Here is a 19,555-nt window from a genome sequence, read left to right as displayed (position 1 = left end):
GAGACTTCGAGGTGCTCTGGTGCAGAGGGATCTGGGTGTCCTTGTTCATGAGTCACAGGAAACTAGCATGCAGGTACAGCAGATAATAAAGAAAGCAAATGGAATGTTGACTTTTATAGCTAAAGGAATAGAATATAAAGGTGTTGTTGCAACTATACAAGGTATTGGTGAGACTGCACCTGGGGTATTGTGCCCAGTTTTGGTCCCTTTATTTGAGGAAAGATGTCGTGGCATTGGAGGCAGTTCAGAGGAGGTTCACTAGATTGATCTCAGAGATGAGGGGCTTTGTCTGATGAAGAGAGATTGAACCTGTACTCTCTGGAATTTAGAAAAATGAAGGGAGATCAAATTGAGATATTCAAGATGATAAAAAGTATGAATAAAATAGATATGGAGCAGATGCTTCCATTTGTGGTCATAGCCTTCAGATAAGGGGGTAGTAAGTTTAAAACCGAGTTCAGGAGAAACGACTTCTCCCAGTGGGTTGTGGAGCTATGGCATTCCCTACCCCAAAGTGCTGTGGGTGCTGGGACAGGGAGTAAAGGTAAGGAGGAGTTAGACAGATTTTTATTTGGTAATGGGTTGAAGGGTTATGGAGAGAAGGCAGGAAATTGGGAGTGAGCAGCATATCAGCCATGATCGAATGGCGGAGCAGACTCGATCTTATGAACTTATGAACTAAACTCTAGTTGAGGTCTCATGCCACTTTTCAACTGATCAGGAGCTTTTTTTTTTGTATGATCTCGAATTGGGGGAACCACTATTGCCATGTTGATGACATGTATATGTTCCTCCAGAATCTATGAAGTTGGACAATGTTCTTAGGAAAGATCTACAAGGTAGATTCTCCATCTTGTCTCTCTCTGCTGTCTTTCATAATTTACATGTTTAACTGGTTTTCATTCCACTCTTGCATATGACCTAACACTTAATGACTGAAAGGCTGAAATATACGGGTATTCTATCATGTCTCTTCTTTTCAGCCTTGAGGTGTTGAGGGGGAGTGGAGGCAGTGATACAGAACCGGGCTTGTTTCTCGCAGAATAATTTAAATACACCACTTTAATACACCTCATTAAATGTACACTCGGGTAGTAATATATAATGTACAGAGGAACCCCTATCTGGCATTCGATTAACCGAATTTTGGATTATCTGAACAAGATCTCAAGGTCCTGCAAAAACGTTACCTCAGAGAGGTAAGTGTATTTGATTTATATGGACTGAAGAAGATGTGAAAACACTGGAAAAAACAAAGAAACATAAGCAGCTCAAGCATCAGCAACTGGATATCTTTTAGGTAAGGGTTAGTTACCCAGCCCTTTGCAAAACTAGGTGTTTTACAGTTTTCCTGTCACTTTACCGGGCCGTTCATGGAAAAAGAAGGCCATGAAAGTAACCGCATGCATGAGGCGTTTATGCTTCTGTCTTTCTATCGCAAGACTGAGTTCCTAGAACCTGACAAATGCTCTTGTGATCGTAGAAGCTATTCGAGACCTTGTTAATGCTGGGATTTCCTCTACAGTATTTATGTGGTGGTAAGGGTTTAGTCCTTCTCAGTTTAACCTGTAATTTGCAGAATGCAAGATTAGTTTGTTTAAATAGCAGACTCATTAAAATTATAGATTTAAACAAATTCTCTAGTAGAGCACAGTGTTAGATCAGTATGGCTTCCCTTGTTTAAGGTAAAATTGATTATCTGAACAAAATAGTGCCCACCCATCTCATTCAGATAATCGAGGTTCCTCTGTACATGCCACGTTACTACTTTCCTCCATTTTGCCAGTCTCTCGCAATGCGATAGCCTCCAGTCTGTGCTTGTGAACACTTAAGAATGATAGCTCTATAACAATTTGACAGTAAAGACCCTTTCCAATCCATCACATTCTCACTTCACTCTAATTGTGTTTCTCCCCTACAGATTTAATGGAATTTCTGGAATCTGATTCGATGATTTAGAACCAACGGTGAAATTATCCATGGGGGATCTCATCTTTCTACTGCAAAATGAATCGTCAAATTTCTAGAATGTGGACTTTGTTCCATCATCTTAACTCTGTACACTTCATAGGATTATCTTTCGTAATGTTTTCAATTCTGAGATTGAGCTGTCACTGTAAACAGCAAAACTGTTATGTTGCTAAAATGCAATCTTGTGTGTACGTAAAAACAAGCCAACACTGATGATACATGTGACAAGAGCTTGGAAGAGTATCAGTGAACCATTTCGTTCCCATTCCAATTTATGTAGGAAATTAAAGGGGAAATGTGAATGTTGTTGTTTGCTGGAGCAGTGTTGCCTCCAATGAATCTTGTTTTCTGCTTAACTGACCAGGAGAAACCGGTGTTCTGGTCCATGCTATCCCCATCATGTTGGAGGTGGTGTAGCATATAAATTCATGTAAAACATTATTCTGCTGAGACAGGAAGAGGCCAGGCCACAAATGTTTTTCCCTCCCAACCCCCCCCCCCAAAAAAAAAACTTATAACAACACTAACCTCACTATTGTTGCTTCTCTCCCCCACCTGTATCATTAAATGGCCCTTGTGGGATCACAAGTCATCAATTTGATGATTAACCTTATGCTTTCTTCTGCTTTGCAAAATATTCTTGTAGCTGTAGAATATGTTTGAAACTAAGAATTTTTAGGATAAAGCAAAGAAAGTAACTCCCAACAAGCCAGTGCTGCTTAAAGTTTTCAATCTAAGAAAGCATCTTTACAGAGACTTGCTTGTTTATCTTTAATATTTGGACTGACTATATTTTTTTATCCATCTTGAATAGGCTTATTATCTAACTGGGAGAAACTGATGGAGACTTCCTGTCCACAAATTTTATACTGACTGATAATTTGAGAGATAGACATAAAAAAGGAGCTGGATAAAAAGTGTAACTATAGCTTACTTTGATGACTTTCTGCTGTTCAGTGCTGGAAGAATTAGGAAAGCAATCTTTCCTTTTTCACCAGATTGACTGTCGCAGAGTTCTTGAATCCTGTTCCCAAAGTGATCAAGATTTCACAAAAGTAATCCTGGTTTATTCTAAATAAGTGAGTTAGGATTATATGCCAAATTCTTTTAAAAGGTGTTCCTCATGTTTGAGGAACAGACTTGTCATGTGTGACAGTTGCTGGTATAGTTGAATGTAATAATTAGGATATATCAACATTGAACCAAGTGAAATACTCATGAAGGCTTTTAAGAATAAATCAAATTGTGGTTGACATTAAGTCTTAGAGGTTTTTCTGTGAAAGATCCCCTTGAGGTACAGAAAAGGAAATTTTTAAGTCTTGTGCATTACAGTTGTTGCACAATTTACTTTGTTTATATGTGGCTACCAAATAGCCATTACATCTCAACATATGTCAGTTGTGCAATTCATTCCCTTGCACTCGCTCTCCTACATGTGTGCATTCATGCCCTTGCTTGTTCTCATGTGTATTCCCACTGCTGTTTAACCTCTCTTCTTCTATGCTTTGTCAATGACCCAATTAGCTTTTTACAGTGGCTATCCTGTGTAAATATCTGGTATAGAATATGGGTTCATTGTGAATGGTGTTTCAAATCTGTATGAGATAAAGATAATAAGGTACACAAACGTTCCAGACATTTGATTTTTCTGATGCTTGGACTACTGAGTTGGTTCTAATTATTATTTGAACCTTAATGTGTGCATCATTGTTAAGGTGCTTTATTTACGGATTGATTCCTGGGATGGCAGGACTGATGGATGAAGAGAGTCTGGATCAGTTAGAACTGTATTCATTGGAGTTTTGAAGAATGAGGGGGTGGGGGATTTCCACAGAAGCCTGTGAACTTCTAATTGGACTAGAAAAGGTAGATGTAGGAAGGATATTCTTGATGGTGGGGCAGTCCAAAACCAGGGATCGCAGTCTAAGGATATGGAGTAAACCATTAAGGACTGAGATCAGCAGAATTGGGGGGGGGGGGGGGGGGCAGGGGGGCGGGCGGCATGTACCATTCTCTGCCACAAAAAGTGGTCAAAGCCAAAACACTGAATGTTCTGAAGAAGGAGTTAGACATAGTTCTTAGGGGACAGGGGACTAAGTTTGATGATCTGTGTTTCTATGTTTATGATGATGGGTGCTCCATTGTTTGATGGGAGTCAGAAGTTCACTTGAAATTTAGGTATTAGAGACTAGTGGGAATTTCAGAGGTAAAAATGAAGATTATTGAGTGAGAAATGAAGTAGCTGTTAAGATTATTGAACCAGAAATGAAGTAATTGTTGTAATGTTTCACACCCTGCACATTTTATAGAGTGTATGTTAAGGGACCAACTCCACTGTTCCTCAGTGTATATTCTCCATAACAGGTTTGTCGAACCTCCTTGCAGTCCCTAAAAATGAGATGACTATTTTCTGGCCTTCTCTGATATTGCCTTTACTTCCAAAAGAAACCAGTGCCTGCCCATTTGCTTACTGCAGCAATGCTGAGTATTCCACAGATGCCTGTCTCCCAGGAATCATTTCGCTTTCACCCATATTTGCACATGATGGACCACGTTTTGTTTTTATTTCCTCATTCATAGGGACAAGTGTGCAAATCTTAAGAAGAAAAACATCAGATGTTTGGAAACTTATTTTACTATCAATTTAAGCCACTATTTGAACAACCTAAAAATTGGAAACCAATTTCTCACCTGCCCAACTCAAAATTGAACACTAATTCAGTAAGATACCTGGCATTGCCTTTGCCTGCATAAGAAGTCAATGTCTGCCCATCCTGTTGATGTAGCAACATGGAGTATTCCAGATTAATGTCTGTCTTATCAGAAATGATCATGATTTTGATTTGATGTTTTTCATTCTTGCGAAAATCTGTGGCAGTGAGATGTGCTGCCAAATCGTGTAATGAATTGAAGGGCTTGGTTCAATAGATTTGGGCAAGACACCGTAGGAACATAATGACTAAAATGACCTAAGGTCACATTCTGCAACAGCTCTCTTCAGGTCAGTCATTTTACAGCTAAAGCTTCATGTGGAACGGGTTATGGATTTCAGTGGCATCTGTTCCAAGTGGGTCTGCAAATGTTTGAAGCTGCCAATCAGTGCAGTGTAATTTTCATTGACTGAGCATGTCTCACTGGTGTTGTGAAATGAACAACGTCCTTAATTTTCAATGTTTCTGAAGCAGTTCCAACCTCTGAAGGAACATTTGGGCATGTTCATACAGTTTGTTGATAAACTGACCCTTCCCTTTCATTCAAAGTTGAAGACTGAAAGTAACTTAGTGTCAATCAGGAATTCGAAGTCATTCAACCACTCGTCAGTCGGGAAGCTCACATCTTCTGCTTTGTTTGCCATCGAGGGTTTTAATCCCTTCTTACAGTGCCCAGAATCTGCACTTTGATGAAAATGTCTTACCCCAACGTTGTGCCTCTCTTGCAGTTTCTCAAAGTCTTCCAATTTTTATGACGACTCATTAAAAGATTACTTGCTGAACTGTAGCACATCCATGGTGTTCTCTGGCTCTAAACTGATGGAAAGCAAGCTTTTTATGATCAGGGAATGTTGAATGTTCGATGCAAGGTTCTCCACTCTCCTAGCCATGGTTTGATGTGAAAGGCAAGTTTTCTCGGGGTGTGCTACAGTTGTAAATACATCCAGTCTTTCAAAATCCCCATCAGATTGGAGTTTCCCAAATTATATAATAGCAACTGGTCTTTGTTTACAGTTTCATTTACAATTCTGAAGAATGATTGATAGTCAACCAGGATTTTGTGATTTTTTTTTTTTGCTTGCTTGATTCTCACCTGAACTTTTGAGGTTGTCGAACATGCCAGCATGTTTTGTACAATGGTACCATTTGGTTTTACTCCTTAAAACCAGCTATCTTCTCCAGACACAACATGACCCTGTTGTGCTCAAGAACAAAGAAGACATTGATCTAATGCCTACATTGTTAATTGTCTTGCCTGAGACAAAGGGGGTCAGCATCTTTGTATTCCCATGTGTTATGGGTAATAAACAGATAATATCCAATCCCATTGCAAGAATGTTGTTTAACTGAATAGCTCCTTCTGGAATCTAAGTGAGAGAAGCTGCCTTCAAGAGTGAGGAGAGGTACAATATCAGAATTCCTTGTACATTTTGCTGCCATTGTAGCTGAGCTGCATTCTTGCCACTTCTGTCCTGATGAAGTTGAACCTGTTCCCCACCCTCAAATTAGCAACCTCTCTCTGGCAGTGGCCACCTTTCTTAACTCTGCAGCCAAGTTCCACAGTGAGGCCTCTATTTACTACATCTGAGATTCTCCTGGTTTCAAAGAGAGGCATGGGTCTCTGGTTTCTGTTTACTCTGTCTCACCCCAGTCACCATCACTGCAAAATTAAAACCACCTGGCCAGTGCTTCTCCTGTCAGGAGTGAAGTCTTGGGCTGCAGCTTCTCCTGAGTCAGTTGTCCCTTTGCTGTTCCCCTGTTTACTCACTGCACAACTTCAGTGCTGTGAAAATTCAAAACGCTCATCTCTATGTACACTTCCACTGTTTTCCTGCTCATTCAATCAGAGGCTCTGTTTTACCCACATTTAGTTTCTGATCAAGCCTATTGGCAGGAAGATAACAGATTCTGATTGGCTGAGCAGCTTGTCACATTTCTCAAAAACCGTGTATCTTTCCACAGTAACTTGGACAAGGACTCTTCCATTACAATGTTGGCCAGTCACATGGCAGCCAGTGGACTGCCTGTTGACCAGGGCTGGTATACACCAGGGCTCTGATAGGTCATGCACAGAATATCAGCTGGATAAAACTGGTGTTTGATTTTCAAATACTTCAGGATATTAGGAGCTTGCTAGGGCACAGTTTGTGTGTGGATAGACAAAGCAATTTACTGGAATATGTATTTAAGTTTGGTTTACTCTGTGGTTTATATTTTTACTCTTAGCTTTGCACTTATCTGCAATATATATTGTACAAGTCAAAGTGACAGTAAACATGATGATAATTCAGGCTCATTGCAGATGCAAATTCCCATCATAGTTAATATTTTGCTAACCTTCCATGAGTAGTCTTTACATGATTCATCTGGGAAGGAACGGTGGGAGGAATAACATTCAGGACTGTTTCTTTTTTCCCTCCAAATACCGGAGAACTAGTCATTAAAACTGTAGAGTTAAGACCACTACTGTTCATGCAAAATGTTGGCGTTGGGGAGGGGGACGGAGGGTAGCTCTTATGGTGCGGTGGTAGTGTCCAGGCAAGCCAGGTTCAAGTTCTCACCTGCTCCAGGGGTGTGTATTAAAATGTTTTGAACAGGTTGATATAGAAAGTATCTGCATGCAAAATGTCTGAGTTTTCAGCAACCTGGAACAAGCCTGGCTTTTTGCAGATATATCTCAGCTCCTCTTGGCACGTATGTTCTGTTAACTGACTGAGACCAGGCTCTACCTATATTTTATTTCCACAGGATCAAAAATAATGCCATTAGTTTGTGTTGTTTTTCTTTTGGTTAAGTTTGTCTGATCAATTTATCACTGTTTGTGTAATTTTCATTCTTTGATCAATAAATAATGTAAAACAACCTGTATGGAACTTTTATTCCAATTAATTTTTTTCTTCCTGGGGTTTGGAAGGTAGACCATGCGGTATCGTATTTTAGCTTTTTTGTTATATAACCAAATCTTGCAGAGTGCTCAACTGTTTGGTACAGACTGAGGCTCACTGTGTCATTATGCCCTCACAAAAGTGGTCCTCATGATGGAAATGCATCTTGGGAATAGAGGATATTTTTTCAGAAGTGTAGAACTTAATCTTACAAATACCAGTTATTTAGGTGTCATCTACATGTCTGAAGCACCAAGAAGATGAAAATGCCCCTTAAATAATTGCTCAAGTGCTCATATCCTGAGGTCTTACTAATTACTGATGGGGATATTGCAATCTACTCTTTCATGTTTTCTATGCGCCCTTTTGATCACCAAAAGGAAAGTTCTGTATAAACACTCCTTGGTCCTGGAATGGCAGATAAAGTAAAACTCCAGAACATTAATCTTTCTACACTCCTCCAACATTCAACGCTGGCCTGTTGCTTTCCATAAAAATTGAGGAACTTGTTCTGTTTTCAATGGCTCCTCTTTAGTGTCTCCAAGTTTGCTTCTCGAGTGTTCTAAATATTAGCTTAATCTAAAACACTCTACAGGAGTAAAATGATCACTTTATTTTATGATTAAAGGGCAATATTAGCCTTATTAATTACAAATCTAATGATTTGGAACAACAATTATCATTGTACAGTAATTGTATTTTTATTTCATCACAACAAAGTAAATAGCAATCTAGAACTCTGAGCATTAGTCAGAGTTTGTTTCAGTTACACAGTGACACCTCCAACTCCAATGTGCAGACATTCCTTCAGTTGCCAAAGGGATGGTCATCATAATCCATAATATATAAGTACAACATTACTGCATTGACAACTATCATTCTACCAAAGCTTGTTATCCAGTTTAAACATTAACTGTCCTTGATGCAGTGAGCAAATAACGCATTTTTTCTGTTGGTAGCAACACCAAATAGTCTCAGATGGTCATGTTTGAGAGAACACTATTTCAAGCTTGTTATACACAATAGAGTTTCTGGATTAGTGATGCTGGAAGAGCACAGCAGTTCAGGCAGCATCTGAGGAGCAGTAAAATTGACGTTTTGGGCAAAAGCCCTTCATCAGGTATTCCTGATGAAGGGCTTTTGGCTGAAATGTCGAATTTATTTTATTTTATTTTTGTTTTTTTGTTTTTTTTAAACTGCTCCTCGGATGCTGCCTGAACTGCTGTGCTCTTCCAGCACCACTAATCCAGAATCTGGTTTCCAGCATCTGCAGTCATTGTTTTTACCATACACAATATAGTAACTGCTATATAATTACATGGGAATCTCCCCCAAGAGAAAAGTAAAAGTCATCACCAGGGAAGTATAATCTTTTAAAAATCTTGCTTCCATCTTCTTCTATCATTCATACACTAAATAGGAGCAGGAGTAGACCATATGGCCCTTGGGCCGCTTCTGCTATTCAATACGATCATGCCGAGATTTGATTTCAATATTACTCACCCACCTGCTCCCCATATACCTGAATTCACTGAGATTCCAAAAATGTCTATCCCTGCCTTGGATATATTCAATGATGAAGCATCCAAAACCCATTGCAATACAGAATTCAAAAGAATCTCAACTCTTTATTATAATGTAATTTCTACTCTTAGTCCTAGATTTATTGGCCCCTTATCCTGAGACCGTGCCCCTACTATGTCTCAGATCTCCTGACCAGTGAAAACTATTTATGTCAACCCTTTTTTTTTTAGAATCTTCTTTCTTTCAATTAAATTGCCTTTCGTCGTTGGTCCTTGGAATGAAAGTGTTGTCCTATCTCGTGAACCTTCTTTCTACTGCCTCCAATGCAAGTATATCCTTCCCTAAAATATGGGGAGCAAAATGCTGGTGACCTCTTGTTTTGAATTATTCAGTGGTGTTTTTTGGTAGTTAGCCACCTGACCAAAGTTGTGGTGATTTTATAGGTGTGAATATTGATTTTTGACTTTGCTGTAAGACAAATAGTTCTATTGTACATTCTGGCAGATACAGCTGTTTGCATTAACTAGACACCTACATCACGGGCAACACATGAGAACCAGGACTGGTATTCAGACTTTTGTGACAAAAGAGGTTGGTGGATTTTCACTACTCTCCCCTGTATTTTCATCAGGTGTATTCTCACAGTTGCTCTCTGGTAGGGAGTAAGACATCTGGTAGTTCCTTAGCAGCTTTGCAATGTGGTGATGGTTGAAGTGAATTGCATCATCAAGTGGAGTATTACCCCATCTGTGGATAGGTAAAAGAATGACTGAAGACAAAATTTATAGATTACAATTTTTTTTTACTGTTGTCATCTCAATGGATGTTAATTTTAAGATTGGATGATTAGATTAGATTCCCTACAGTATGGAAACAGGCCCTTTGGCCCAACAAGTCCATACCTATACTCCACAGAGTACCCCAACCAGACCCCTTCCCCTACATTTACCCCTGACCTAATACTCTGGGCAATTTAGCATAGCCAATTCACCTGACCTGTACATCTTTGGATTGTGGTAGAAAACCCACGCAGACACTGGGAGAATGTGCAAACTCCAGACAGCTAGTTGCCCGAGGTAGGAATTGAACCCGAGTCCCTGGCACTGTGAGGCAGCAGTACTAACCACTGTGCCGCCTGATATGTTTGAGTTTCTTGCTTAAGGTGGTCCAACATGTGCAACTACGTCACAGTAATGGGAAGGATACCAGACCTGCACTGCAGCAGCATGTAACCAAAATTTGCATCTTTCATATTGCTAGAACTTAATCCGATGAATGATTGTAGTGCTTTCAGGAAAAGTCCTGCTACATTCCATTCCTAGATCATAAGCAAAAGACTCTAAATCTATACCAAGATTATACGAAGCAGAACCCAGCTGATATTACTACTGGACAAGTCACATCTCAGAATTAAACCTGGGCTGTAAATTCTCTTTTATGTAATGAACTGCTATTTTATTGTAAAAGAAAAATAATAAACCAAGCTATATAAATTAGAACATAAGTTGAAAGATCTTACAATCCCATCTATTTTCCCAACATGTTAAAGTGTTTCAGATCTAGAGATATTATCCTTCTATATCAGGTTTGACTTGACTGCTTCTCTCCAGTTTTGTGAACTCTGAGATCTTCTTACATGAATACTCTCAAAACAGAATGATTGATGAGATTTTGTCAGTCTTTTAATAATCTGCAGTTTAATTTTAACCGTACACCCCTGGTCAGGAACTTCACAAGCTACACTTTTACACAAAAGTAATTGTTTTCCCTAAACTGTCTTATGCTCCTTTTTAAGTGAGTAACAATATTTGCTTCTAACCCCAGTTCAGTCTGGTCTCCTCAAATTTTTAATTTCCTCCAAAACTGACCAAAAAGCTTTTGATTGCTGGGTTTTTCTAAGCTAAGATCAATCTTTGATTATTCTAAATCAAAAGCAAGTTAAGCCTTTCAAAGTTTACTCTGCCGGTCATAAACTCCATAGTATAAACCAACCAATCTTCCATTAATGCTCCAGAGGGCTTGCAGTCATGTGCTCTCTGACACATAGTGGATGAAGCCAGGGTTCTCTGGCCTTTCCTTTTAACCCCTTCACAAAAGTAACCAACACCCATTTGCCACTAGTTTGAAAGCCAAGCTCGAAATATATATTTCATTAAACTTGTAACTGGAAGAACACTAATATCCATCTCCAGGTTAGACTAGTCAAAGTTGGAGTGGAAAAAAATCATGTTGAAGCTGAACTGAAGAGCAAGAATGATCTAAACCTTATTTATATTTCTTCAACTTCTGCGATTTTTCACTTACCTGTCCTTGCAAAAGGGGTTTACACGACAGCCATCAAGAAGAAAACTGACCACTTCCACATGACCTACATAAAATTAATAAACATTTAAGTGTGTTAAAGCAATAGCAATGAGTCTGGGAATAGATATATTGTGGGTCACATCCTACTGTTTCACTTCTGGAACATGGGTTGGAACCTATGATACGAATGTCTCATCACAATTATGAATGGAGTTCAAACAGTTTCCACCAATTAAAATGGCTAATTGGTAGAGGCTTGGAGCATAAAACAACTCCAAATTTGGCAGTTGCTCTAAACTGATGGACTTACTCCAATACCACAGGATAACTGATGTGGGAAGCAATGTTTCACTGGTTCAGTTGAAGATGCTCTTCTGTGGAACACTGATGATGTGAAAGTTTTTTTTCCCCCCCTGTTGATAGGTTAAGTAGGATGTTTGCTGAATATTTCATGCCACCTCCCTGCTCTTACTTCAACCCCCCCAAAATCCTCATCCATACCAATGTTACCACTAGACTATTTCAGCTGGTGCCTGACTCACTTTCCACTTCCACCCAATGTAAAGCTCACACTCATCCAAAACTCTGGTGCCCATTTTGTAAGTCACTCTAAATCTTACTGACCCATCATCCCTGTTTTCCTAACCTTCACTGGCAACTGATACAGCAATAATTTTTAAATCCTTATCTTTGTTTTCAAACCTCGCCATAACCTCATCCTTCATTACTTTGTAGCCTCCTTTGACCTTCAATACTGGTCTCTTGCACATCCCAGTTAAGTGTTTCCTTGGTGGTTGTGCCTTCATTCACGTCGTGTAGGAGTCATTGGCTAAGCCAGCATTTATTGTCTATCCCTAACTGTCTTTGAGAAGGTAGTGGTGAGCTACCTTCTTGAACCACTAGTTGCAGGATTTTGACCCTGCAACACTAAAGGAACAGTGATATACCCCAAGTCAGGATGGTGAATGGCTTAGAGGGAACTTGCAGCTGATGGTGTTCCCATGTATCTGCTGCCCTTGTCCTTCTAGATGGATGTGGTTGTGGGTTTGGAAGGTGCTGTTTAAGGAGACTTGGTGAATTTCTGCAGTGCATCTAGAAGATGGTACACACTGCTGCTACTGAGCATCAATGAATAGGCTGGACATGAGCTAGGTGTTTTCACTTTTATGAACAGAGGAGCAGTAGAGGGAAAACTAGCTGGGTGGTGTGGTTCTCATGCCCTTTCCAGTGGATGGCTACAATGTGGAATTGGTAGAATTCAAGCTGGTTGCCTCCAGACACCAGAGTGTGTTCAGTCTGAGAGGAGAAAGAGATACTAAATGTAATGAAAATTGGAAGGCATGCTGCTACTTTAGTAGTTAACAACTTCATCCATACCTTCAGCTGCAGCTATGTGCAGCGGTGTACGTGAATCATAGTCTTTCTGTTCCATATCCATGGCAGAGAGTGCAAATCTGGAAAAGTGAGCACACTGTCAGAGTACACACTGGTCTCAAACTCCTCTGCCCCAATTTGGCTTGGTTTCAAAATGATTTTATTAATAATGCTCCATTCAAACTGCTTGTAACATTTTGCTACATTAAAGGCACTAATGTAATTTTGATTTTGCAATGAAATTCAATGCAATGGAGACTTTAAATATAACATTAACATTATGTATTTGTGGTGGGACACAGCAAATGGAAGCAGTGAGGCAATAGTTTGCTTGCACTATTTACATCTAGTTTGTGCTGTTGAACAGTAAGGCTGAGCTGAAATCAGGCATTTCCTGATAAAAGGAGAGGAGAATATGGAAACAGTCCTCCGTTTCACATGCCTATTTTGAGCCCTGATAACATTTGAACAGATGTAAATGCCAGCCTGTTTACCTTCCATCTTGGTCAGATTGTGGATCGAGGAGGGCTCATGTTTGGCAAGACCTCAGGCCTGTAATATAATCTCTGACAGACACACAATTGGTCCATCCCATCCCATCAAGCTTGTGCCAGCTGAGTGCACAACTCCAGATTCTCCTGCCATATTGACTACAAATTGGATGGCTGACGGGGTGGAGCAGCCAAAAGAGAGAGTAATGTAGAATGCAAACAAAAGATGCCAACATGAAAGTGTTTTTACTGAGAAACAGGACTGAAATTCACCTTCAGCCCAATTGTTATACAGCCTGGTGGATTTTCCATTCTGGGCAATGAAATGAGCTCTGTGGCAGTGGTCCTGATCACAGCACTTCTATGCACCAGTGCAACTGAGTGCAGGTCAGGAACTACCTTACCCTCTCCAGCCCATCCAAGCCGAGCACTTCCACTTAGCAGAGGAAAGGCAGATCGACATGTATGTATAAAATATAGGAGCAGAATTAGGCCATTCGGCCCTTTGAGTCCACTCCACCATTCGATCATGGCTGATGCATTTCTCAACCTCATTCTCCTGCCTTCTCCCTGTAGCTCCTGATACATCTTATTAATCAAGAGCTTATCTATCTCTGTCTTAAAGACACCTAATGACTTGGCCACAACAACCTTCTGTGGCAATGGGTTCCACAGGTTCCCCACCCTCATTGAAGAAATTCCTTCTCCTCTCTGTTCTAAAGGGTTGTCCCATCACTTGGAGGCTGTGCCCTCTGGTCCCAGTCTCTCCTTAATGGAAACATTTTCTCCACATCCACATTCTCCAGGCCAGCAGTATTCTGTACAATGTCAATGACATCCTCCCCTCATCCTGTTATCCTCTATCAAATGCAGACCCAGAGTCCTCAACTGCTCCTCATCTGACAAGCTCTTCATCCCCAGGAATATCTTTGCAAACCCCCTCTGGACCCCCCCTCCAACATTCATCCTTAAATACGGAGCCCAAAACAGCTCACAATATTCCAAATGCAGTCTGACCAGAGCCTTATACATCCTCAGCAGTACAACTCTGCTCTTATATCTAACCCTCTTGAAATGAATGCTAACATTGCAATTACCTTCCCAAATGCCAACTGAACTTGCATGTTAACCTTTAAGAGAATCCTGAACTAGGACTCAAGTCCCTTTGTGCTTCAGATTTCCAAAGTCTTTCACCATTTAGAAAATGGTTTCCACCTCTATTCTTCCAAAATACAGAATACGTTCCCTCTTTGTATTCCATCTGCCACTTCTTTGTCCACTCTACAAGCCTGTCCAAGTCCTTCTGCAGCCTCATCGTTTCCTCAACACTACCTGTCCCTCCACCTATTTGTCATCTGCAAACTTAGCAACAGTGCCCAAAGTTCCTTTGTCCAGATCATTAACGTATCATGTAAATAGATGGGATCCTAACACTGACTCCTGTTGACCTCTACTGGTCACCCGCTTTCATTCCCCACTCCCTGCTTTCTGCCAGTCAGCCAATCCTCTGTCTATGCCAATATCTTGCCTCTAACACCATGGGCTCTTCTCTTATTTAGGAGCCTCCTATGTGGCAGCTTGTCAAAGCTGGAAATCCAAATAGATCACATCCACTGGCTCTCCTTTGTCGAACTTGCGTGTTACCTCCTCAGAGAATTCTAACAGATTTGTCAGGCATGACCTTCCCATGATGAAGCCATGCTGACTCTGCCTTATTTTACCATCCACTTCCAAGTACTCCACAATCTTGTCCTTAATAATAGACTGAAAATGTGTTGCTGGAAAAGCGCAGCAGGTCAGGCAGCATCCAAGGAGCAGGAGAATCGACGTTTTGGGCATGAGCCCTTCTTCAGGACCTCGACACGGTCTTGTCCCCCTTAGTCCAAGAACTCCCCACCTACGTTCGGGACACCACCCACGCCCTCCACCTCCTCCATGATTTTCGCTTCCTCGGTCCCCAACGCCTTATCTTCACCATGGACATCCAGTCCCTGTACACCTCCATCCCCCATCACGAAGGACTCAAAGCCCTCCGCTTCTTCCTTTCCCGCCGTACCGACCAGTACCCTTCCACTGACACCATCCTTCGACTGACTGAACTGGTCCTCACCCTGAACAACTTCTCTTTCGAATCCTCCCACTTAAAAGCCTGAAGAAGGGCTCATGCCCGAAACATCGATTCCCCTGTTCCTTGGATGCTGCCTGACCTGCTGCGCTTTTCCAGCAACACATTTTCAGCTCTGATCTCCAGCATCTGCGGTCCTCACTTTCTCCTTAATAATAGACTCTCAAATCTTACCAATGACCAAGGTCAGCCTAACCAGCCTATAGTTACCTATCTTCTGCCTCCCTCCCTTCTTAAACAGGGATGTTACATTTGCAATTTTCTAGTCCTCTGGTACCCTCCCTTACTCCAGTGATTCCTGAAAGATCACCACAAATGCCTCCACAATTTCCTCAGCTATCTCCTTCAGAACTCTGGGGAATAGTCCATTTGGTCTGGGTGATTTATCCACCTTCAGATCTTTCAGCTTCCTCAGCACCTTCTCTTTAGTAATGGCCACTCCATTAATCACTGCCTCCCGACCCTCTTGACGTTTTGGTATGCTACTGAAGAAGGGCTTATGCCCGAAACGTCGATTCTCCTGTTCCCTAGATGCTGCCTGACCTGCTGCGCTTTTCCAGCAACACATTTTCAGCTATGCTACTGGTGTCTTCCACTGGGAAAACTAATGCAAAGTACCTGTTCAGTTCCTCTGCCATTTATTTGTTTCCCATTACTACTTCTCCAGTCTTGTTTCCAGTGGTCCAATGTCCACCCTTGCCTCTTTCTTACCTTTTAAATATCTAAAAATACCTCCTACAATCTTCTTTTACAATACCAGCTAGCTTAACCTCATTTCATCTTTTCCCCCTTATTGCTTTTTTAGTTGTCTTTTGCTGGTTTTTAAAGGTTTCCCAATCTTCTCGCTTCCCACTAATCTTCACCACATTGTTTGCTTTTTCTTTTGTCTTTATGCTGTTCCTGACTTCCCATGTCAGCCAAGGTTGCCTCATCCTCCCCTCAGCATGTTTCTTCTCCCTTGGGATGCATTTCTGCTGTGCCTCCTGAATTACCCCCAGAAACTCCTGCCGTTGATGCTCCACCATCTTCCCTGGTAGGCTCCCCTTCCAATCAACTCTGGTCAATTCCTCCCTCATGTCTTTGTAGTTACCTTTACTCAATTATAATCCCATTATAGCTGATTCCAAAAAACTAGCCACCAGGATACACGAACACCAACTAACCACCAAAAGACATGACCAGCTATCATTAGTATCCTTACACACAGACAAAGAAGGATACTGCTTCGACTGGGACAATACATTCATCCAGGGACAGGCTAAACAGAGACACACATGGGAAGGCCTAGAGGCCTGGCATTCAAACCAGAATTCCATCAATAAACACATTGATTTGGACCCCATTTACCAACTCTGAAAAAGAACCCGAAATGATATCATCCAACTTAAACCAAGACACATAAATAGAAAGTGAAACGGTACACCAGTGCTTCAATGGAGGCTCACTGATGGTGTTACCTGGCATGGTGACGAAACATCTGAGAAGAAACCTACCGGCTCAGCGAGCAAACTTACAAACTGATCCTCAACCTGAGCTACAAACCTTCTCAAAAATCGCATTCCAGTAATTTTCTCCATAACTACATTTCTCTTTTGTACCTCAGTGCTGAGGTCAAATTGCTTATCCTCCCTACAGCCCCTGCTCTTGTCCACACAGGGAGTATGACTCTCAAACCTGCTGACAAGCTCAAGGGCTGAGGCTCCTATATCATTACCTCCTGGATGCCTCCACCTGCCTCGCTCATACACACACCCTCCTGTCCCTGGCCACTGACCAAATTCGAGGTAGTTAATCTAGGAGATGTGACTGCCTTCTGTAACACAGCATCCAGGTAACTCTCCCCCTCCCTGATCTATCGCAGCATTTGAAGCTCTTGCTCCAGCTCATGAAACAACCAGCACTTGCTACAGATGTGATCACTTTGAACCACAATGTGATCCACCACCTCGCGCATCATGCAGTTACAACACATTGGGGAGGAGAAAGTGAGGACTGCAGATGCTGGAGATCAGAGTTGAAACGTGTGGCACTGGAAAAGCGCAGTAGGTCAGGCAGCATCCAAAGAGCAGGAGAGTCGACGTTTCAGGCATAAGCCCTTCATCGCCTGGCCCTGCATGTCTATTTTATTTACTTAGTTCTTTATTTGTTTTTTTAAAAAATTCTGCAAGTATTATGGTTCATAACCTGTAATTATTTCTCTCATGTCCCTTCAATAGGAAGGTAATTTATAATTGATAGTCAAATTAGCAGCTCTTACTTACCTGCGCAGTGCAGCTATGTCACCACTGTATGCAGCAAAGAGCAAGTTCACCACTGATTCCTCCTGGTAGAATCAACAAAATAGCATTTGTTTTTAAAAGATTTCATGTTCTTTGGTTTCTATTTAAATGCTTAGTTATAACAGTAAGAACAAACTCAGAATGTTCCTCCCTGTACTTTCTACACCATCATGATTTCTCCACATCCATTTGATCTTCTAGAAGGAAGTACTATGTAAATATTATCTGATCTAAAAAGTAATAAATCAAAATGTTCTTCCATGTCCACACTTATTTCAAACTGACAGTGGTGCCTGCATTCATGGACAAATACAGCACTGCTCCTAGCTCCTATCTGATTCTCTGGAGGCTGGGACACTGCTGTTTTCCATGGGCAGACATTCTTGTGATATTTTTTAAGGTCACAAATTCTTGTCCACAGCACATTGCAGAATTCCACTTGCAAAGCAGAAACTACATCAACATGGCAATGTGGAGGGAAAGATTGTCAAAGTGAACGGCTTAATTAAGGGCAAAGAGCACTTGCATGGACTAACAGGAAATAGGGGATATAAAGTAACATTATGAACTGAAGAGAGGGCAGGAAACAGAGGGGCTCTAGGTCAGCCCACAGCAAAACCCAAAACATTAGTTGAGGGCAAAGAGAGGGTTATTTCCATATTTCTGTATAAACAACTTAGCAATTGAAGTCAGGAATTATCAGATGACTTTCATATATTTTGGGGTAGGAAATAGTTTAGGATTTCTTTTTTTCTTTCTGGAAGTGATTGTGCAGCAGCTTGTCTCTGGCTGTGGGTTAGCCCTGGTGAAAGTGTATCAACTGAGCCAAGAGCTGGAGTAGCTGGCACACAGTGTATTCTCAGATGTGGACTCATCAGATTTCTTACCTTGACTTCACTTCCGTTTCTCCGTGGGTCTAGTTTCCTGGCAAAATGCCTCAGATTATCATAGTTGTGAAAGTTGAACAGAGAAACCAGCTCCTGAAACATAAAGGACCAATCACTCCCTGAAAGGATTTGCTCAATTAAGTTCAGGTAAGACGTGGACATATACATAAAAGGGAGATAATTGTGTTGTGATTGTAATGAGGTCAGCCAGGTGGTCATCATAGAATATGAGTTCCCTAATTAACAGCCCCAATCTGATCCAATAAGGGAGCTCTGGCTGACACATAAATGGGTGTGTCAGGAGTTTTGTTCACTGAGAGAGCTGGCTCTGAAGAAGCTGGATCAGTGTCAAGCACTCTCCCCGTGTAAATAAAGGATGACTTGGTAACAGGATACCAGCTTATGTGGAATTATTTCAGAGATAACAAGAGGAGGATTAATGATTTAACCCTGCAAAAGCGCCTACTAGCTGAAGGCCAACTGGACATGAAAACTGGCATTATCATCGGAAAATTCAGCAAGTGGAGCATACAAGTTACAGGGTATTCCAATGGAAGTCCTGAAGAAGGGCTTATGCCCGAAACGTCGATTCTCCTGTTCCCTGGATGCTGCCTGACCTGCTGCACTTTTCCAGCAACACATTTTCAATTCCAATGGAAGTGGACACCAATCTGACTGGGCTTGGGGGACACCACTTGAGTGAAGGCAATCACTCAGGACATGTGCTGAACAGAGGGGCTCTAGGTCAGCCCACAGCAAAACCCAAAACAAAGCCACACTCCAGCCAAGTGATTAAAATCTTCTTCAGGGTCCAGGCCAACTCGAGATGGCAAAAGAGTAACAGAACTTATCGGCTGGTATCCAGCAGAGTGCATACCCTGGAAAGTCCGCTTAAATCCGGTTTGAAACAGTTAAATAAATGTCTGGTTAAATGGTCACCTGGTTCTAAAGGAGGCCAATACCGGCGTGGCAGTTTCAGTGATCACAGAACAAAATTTGCTCTG

The 19,555-nt window shown here is 41.3% G+C and overlaps 2 protein-coding genes across 4 annotated transcripts in view; one reads left to right on the top strand and one right to left on the bottom strand.

Moving 5' to 3' along the window:
* LOC122543210 (signal transducer and activator of transcription 1-like) overlaps positions 1 to 7,544 on the top strand; it is a 79,483-nt gene extending 71,939 nt beyond the window's left edge. For 2 of the 3 annotated variants that reach the window (XM_087985472.1, XM_043681681.2), the window contains 2 exons: positions 798 to 839; positions 1,922 to 7,544. In XM_087985472.1, coding sequence (XP_087841598.1) covers positions 798 to 839; positions 1,922 to 1,959 — 80 coding nt within the window. In that variant the 3' untranslated portion in view covers positions 1,960 to 7,544. The remainder of the gene's footprint in view (positions 1 to 797; positions 840 to 1,921) is intronic. The other variant, XM_043681682.2, reaches the window with a different exon arrangement.
* Positions 7,545 to 8,759: 1,215 nt separating this feature from the next.
* Positions 8,760 to 19,555, bottom strand: part of LOC122543211 (glutaminase liver isoform, mitochondrial-like) — a 62,863-nt gene continuing 52,067 nt past the window's right edge. Inside the window, exons 14-18 of the mRNA XM_043681684.2 lie at positions 18,552 to 18,644; positions 17,647 to 17,708; positions 12,773 to 12,849; positions 11,396 to 11,459; positions 8,760 to 9,838 (exon numbers count right to left, since the gene is read on the bottom strand). Of these exons, the coding sequence (XP_043537619.2) occupies positions 9,661 to 9,838; positions 11,396 to 11,459; positions 12,773 to 12,849; positions 17,647 to 17,708; positions 18,552 to 18,644 (474 nt within the window). The 3' untranslated portion in view covers positions 8,760 to 9,660. The remainder of the gene's footprint in view (positions 9,839 to 11,395; positions 11,460 to 12,772; positions 12,850 to 17,646; positions 17,709 to 18,551; positions 18,645 to 19,555) is intronic.

This window comes from Chiloscyllium plagiosum, unplaced genomic scaffold (genome assembly GCF_037043375.1).
Source record: "Chiloscyllium plagiosum isolate Xiang-an unplaced genomic scaffold, Cpla_swu_hap1 HiC_scaffold_53X, whole genome shotgun sequence".
NCBI classification, from domain to species: Eukaryota; Metazoa; Chordata; class Chondrichthyes; order Orectolobiformes; family Hemiscylliidae; genus Chiloscyllium; species Chiloscyllium plagiosum.
This window is presented reverse-complemented; position numbering and strand designations above follow the sequence as displayed.